The sequence below is a fragment of the Triticum urartu genome, chromosome 5 (genome assembly GCF_003073215.2).
Source record: "Triticum urartu cultivar G1812 chromosome 5, Tu2.1, whole genome shotgun sequence".
Taxonomy (NCBI): Eukaryota; Viridiplantae; Streptophyta; class Magnoliopsida; order Poales; family Poaceae; genus Triticum; species Triticum urartu.
The window spans coordinates 111,117,353-111,121,936 of NC_053026.1; the positions used below are offsets into that span (position 1 = coordinate 111,117,353).

At 47.4% G+C, this 4,584-nt stretch overlaps 1 protein-coding gene across 1 annotated transcript; it reads left to right on the forward strand.

Annotated features, from left to right (window-relative positions):
• Window positions 1-677: 677 nt before the first annotated feature.
• On the forward strand, window positions 678-3,766 carry LOC125508097 (nudix hydrolase 26, chloroplastic-like). Its single transcript, XM_048672679.1, has 6 exons — window positions 678-938; window positions 1,019-1,069; window positions 1,203-1,295; window positions 1,504-1,598; window positions 3,247-3,361; window positions 3,462-3,766. The coding sequence occupies exons 1-6, from the start codon at window positions 735-737 to the stop codon at window positions 3,546-3,548; spliced, it is 645 nt and encodes a 214-aa protein (XP_048528636.1). The 5' UTR covers window positions 678-734; the 3' UTR covers window positions 3,549-3,766.
• Window positions 3,767-4,584: the final 818 nt, after the last annotated feature.

Consider the following 4,584-nt stretch of genomic DNA (forward strand, 5'->3'; position numbering starts at 1 on the left):
TTGAACAAAACTTCATCAAATTCAAAAAAAGTTCACCAAATTCGAAAAAGAGTTCACCAAATGCCAAAAAAATAGAATTAGAAAAAAGTTCCGGCAAATTTCAATTTTTCTTTAAAAAAATACTTGCGCATTGAAGAAAAAGAAAAGAAAAAGGGAAAGCTTCGCGAACAGAAAGGAATAAAAAGGTGGAAAGAAGAGAGATTGCATGACGCATGGTGGTGTCGTAGTGGTTACGTGGATTTGCTTTCTACTCCCTTTGTTCCTAAATATAAGTTTTTGTAGAGATCTTACTATGGACCACATACGGATGTATATAGATGCATTTAGAGTTTACATTCACTCATTTTGTTTTGTATGTAGTCCGTAGTAAAATCTCTACAAAAACTTATATTTAGGAACGGAGGAAGTATATGGAGTGGTCTTGAGTTCGAAGCTGGGTCACGCTGCTTTTTTTTATCCTTTCCAGAAAAGGAAAAACGTAGAACGGGCCGGCCCAGCTCGGACTGCTGCAGGCGCTCGTGCCCACGGGCTTGGTCTCGCAGCCCGGGGCAGGCGGCATGCCAGGCACGCCCACTTAGCCACGTGCCATGCCGGCCCATCAGTGTGGGGCACGCGGGCTAATGGGCTGGCACGCCTGCCCGGACAGGTTTGGTCCAGACCGGCCACCACTCTCGTTGTCTCCCAGACCCCCCAAATCGATTGGGTTGGGTTGGGTTGGGTTTGCGGGTGGACCGATGACGGTGGCCGCCGCACGCTGCCTCATTCTCACCCCCACCATCTCCTCCTCCGCCGCCGCGCTCCGGCTCCCCCGGATCGCCCGCCGCCGCCCGCTCTCCTGCTCGGCCTCGCCGCTCGCCGTGTTCGCCACCATGGACTCGCCGCCCGAGGGCTACCGCACCAACGTCGGCATCTGCCTCGCCGACCCCTCCCTCACCAAGGCACCCCTCCCCCCCTCGTCGTCCCCGTTGACAACCCTCGATGCCCCCCTCTCTCACTGATCGCTTCTCTCCTCCTGCAGATTTTCTCCGCGTCCAGGATCGACATCCCCACCGCGTGGCAGATGCCTCAGGTACTCCTGTTCTACTGGCAGTGGAACTTGTTGTTCAGTTAGCCTAATCATGGATTACTATTGTCAGTACTGCATCCTGGTACACATAAAACCAACCCTAGTTGATTCGCCTGGTTGCTCCGTGTCGCTGCAGGGTGGAATAGACCCAGGGGAAGAGCCGCGAGCAGCTGCCGTTAGGGAATTGAGGGAAGAAACTGGTGTTAGATCCGCCGAGATCGTCGCCGAGGTCAGCCGCCAGCTCTTCACAAGTTCTTACCATCATGATTTACTTCCAAGCATAGCAGAAATGAAATCGATAATCCATAGATGACCTATTTCAACTGTCCCAAATAGTGATAAATCTCTAGTGTCTCTCTGCTCTCAGTATGCAAGTGGAAGAAATTGTTTTCATAACCAAAGGTTTCTTTCTGATCGCGTTGCGTGTGTCCGTGCAGGCCCCCAATTGGTTGACATATGATTTCCCCGCGGATGTCAAAGACAAGCTGAATGCTAGGTGGGGAACAAACTGGAAGGGCCAGGCTCAGAAGTGGTAAGCCTGCTGGATTGCTTCAGCTAAGAATGATGCTTAGCAACAAAAGTTTGTTGTTGCATTTCTACCTGTTTCAACCTGAAAGGAAAGTCCTACAAGAATCATTTTACTGCACAGGCATAGCAGTTGGCACTTGACAAACAGAATACTCCAACCCCAAGATACAGCCGCGGAGCCATATCCATTGCACAACTCTCTCTACCAAACCACCACACTATTATTCATGCCATGTAGCGATTCACGAAGTAAATCTGATGTCAGTTAAGTTGTCAGCAAAATCCATTAAAAAATATGTCACACCATAAGTGTCCATGATGTTATCATAACATGCCTTACTATATGCATCCATACTGACACCTGAACATGCTTCATTATCCATTAAACTTTATGCATTATAGGCTTACAGCTACTGTGGAAGATTATATATCCTGTAGTTGTATGTAACATACATGTTACAAATCCATTTCAACCTTTTGTATTGTTAGAAATCAGAGAGTTTAACACCTTATACCTAGCATGATGCTCCTCAACATTTGAACCTGCAATTGTTAATAAGTCATTTTACTGGATGCACTTGTATGCATGTGCGGAGTATGCTGTGCACACTTGTCTTGCACAGTGTGCATGTGCACACATGTCTCCAGTTGTAGTACATTGGAAAAAATTATATGAGATGCATAGACCAAAATTCAATACGAAGCTCGTTATGAGGGCATGTGTAGGAAAGTCTGAGGAGACATTAAACTGTGAGATGAACATATTGAATCTATCCAACCACTCACATGCATCGAAGGTCATGCTTGTACTGATCTGAAGTTTTCGTAATGCATCCGTTGGTACGAAGCTTCCTAATGAATTGGAATCCAGGACATGTAGTCCCCCGTAGCCTGTAATGGTTAGTCAATTTTGGTGTCCAGGAGAACTGTTGAATCCCTAGTGCTCAATTGTTAAGCTGATGGAAGTCAAAACACAGAACTTAGTGCAGTAAGGTCGAGTTATATCTTTATGTTGGATTCAAATAGAAACGCAATTCATGTGTTAGTAAGTGAAACTCTTTCTAAAAGTTATACTCCCTCCGTTCACAAATATAAGATGTTTTGGATATTTCAATATGGACTACATACGGACTGAAATGGGTGAACAAACACACTAAAATGCGTCTATATACATCCGATTCAGAAAAAAGTTAGAACATCTTATAATAGTGAACGAGGGAGTACCTTTGATGTTATCTTCTGATTCTGTCTAATGATTTAATATTGGATACATTCCTATTATCTTTCACAAAGGGTCATGTCACTGACTGGTATAAATTTTATGGTTGGTAGTTGGTATGTGTGGCTATCCAAAATTGGGCTGGAGATATTTCCATGGATGTATCTACAGTGGCCAGCCTGCTTATGCCATCTCCTCACCTCTCTCAAACTCTTCCATATAGTCTTACATTTGGGGCCTATACCTGTCATTTAGGCCTAGTCAGACTTGTGTAAGTTAGAAGTTGGTCGGACGTTTCTTATTCAGAGATAATTACTGTCAGTGAAATAATCAATTTCTGCCCATCGTTCTTTATTGAAATATCAATCAAAATACGCAAGACATTTAGCAGTTAATCAGATCTGGATGTTAACTGTGGACTTCAAATGAGCAGGTTTCTATTTAGGCTTACCGGGGGTGATGACGAGATCAACCTGATGGGCGATGGATCTGAGAAGCCAGAGTTCTCTGAATGGGCATGGATGACCCCTCAGCAAGTGATTGAGAAGGTGGTCCATTTATTCCAGCTCGATAATAACACCCGATCCCTCCTGTTTATTGAATCTGGGGCGCCTACTAACACAGTTTCCATGTCGAACTCACACACAGGCTGTTGATTTCAAGAAACCTGTCTACGAGGAGACACTGAAGCACTTCGCCCCATATCTACAGTCAGATCCAACGGCTTCGTCGTAGATTTGCGCAGCCACCCACAAGTTCCACATATCTAGAGCTGTGCGTGCCATCAATAATTTGTCGAAAATGTACTGGGGCCGCGCGAGTATTTCTAGAACGTCTGGCGTGTCGCCAACACCGACTGTTATCCCAGCATTGGATCCCGATAGCCTGATCATGCTCAACGAGGTGCGTGCGTTGTTACACAATAATAATATCCTGGCTACAGTTCCCTTCTACCCGCCGTCTGTTTGGTTTCTAGTTGTGGCAAATCTTGGTGCCATGCAATGCAACATGGACACCAGCAGGGCCTGCTATTCTTGCCAGGAGAAAACAGCATCGCTGCCCCTGTCATACAGGCGCCTGTCGGAGCCGCGGCTGAGATCAACAGGTAGGAGAGCCTTCTTGAGCTCTTGTTATGTCCCGACGCCCCGATTCTGGTAGCGACGGAAATGATCTTCAGGGACCAACAAATGCCTGAACTGAAGCGCCTTGGCTGTTGGCCAGGGCCTTTTGCTTTGTTGTGGTTTGGTGTGAGAGCACGGGGAAGGACAATGTGCCCTCCACGCTTTGTCCCGTGTGGTCTCTCGGCGCCCGCCATGATACTGTCTGTGAGCCGTGTCCCGTGGCCATGGTAGTAATGGCATGCGATGTGGTTTGGTTAGGTTAGGGAGGTGGATGGATGGGGATCGGCGGCGGCGGCGGCGCGCGTGGAGCATGGGAGCTGTTAAATGCCGTCCGTTATAAAGTTTGGTTGGGTCTCCTCGCCGGCGGGAAGGAAAGCAGCTGGGAGGAGTCCATCAATGTTTCGCTGTGCGTTCGTCGGTGGCCGGCGTCCTTTCGCCTTGCCTTTCCTCTCCTCTCCTCTCCTCATGAGTCTTCCAAGTTTGCTGAAAAATTCATCATCAACAGTTCAACACCAAGGCATGGCAGGGCAGCACCTGGGGCCCACGACCAATCTCTATCTCTCTCATCTCACTCACAGTGGTTTTAACTTGACTAGAAGCAGGTGGCGCCATCCCGTGGCCAGGGAACCGGACCGGACCAAGAGGGAGTC

Coding starts and splice junctions, on each gene's coding strand:
- LOC125508097 (XM_048672679.1), top strand. CDS start 735: ATGACGGTGGCCGCCGCACGCTGCCTCATTCTCACCCCCACCATCTCC. Junction 1,070..1,202: donor CCGCGTGGCAGATGCCTCAG/GTACTCCTGTTC, acceptor GTGTCGCTGCAG/GGTGGAATAGACCCAGGGGA. Junction 1,296..1,503: donor CCGCCGAGATCGTCGCCGAG/GTCAGCCGCCAG, acceptor GTGTCCGTGCAG/GCCCCCAATTGGTTGACATA.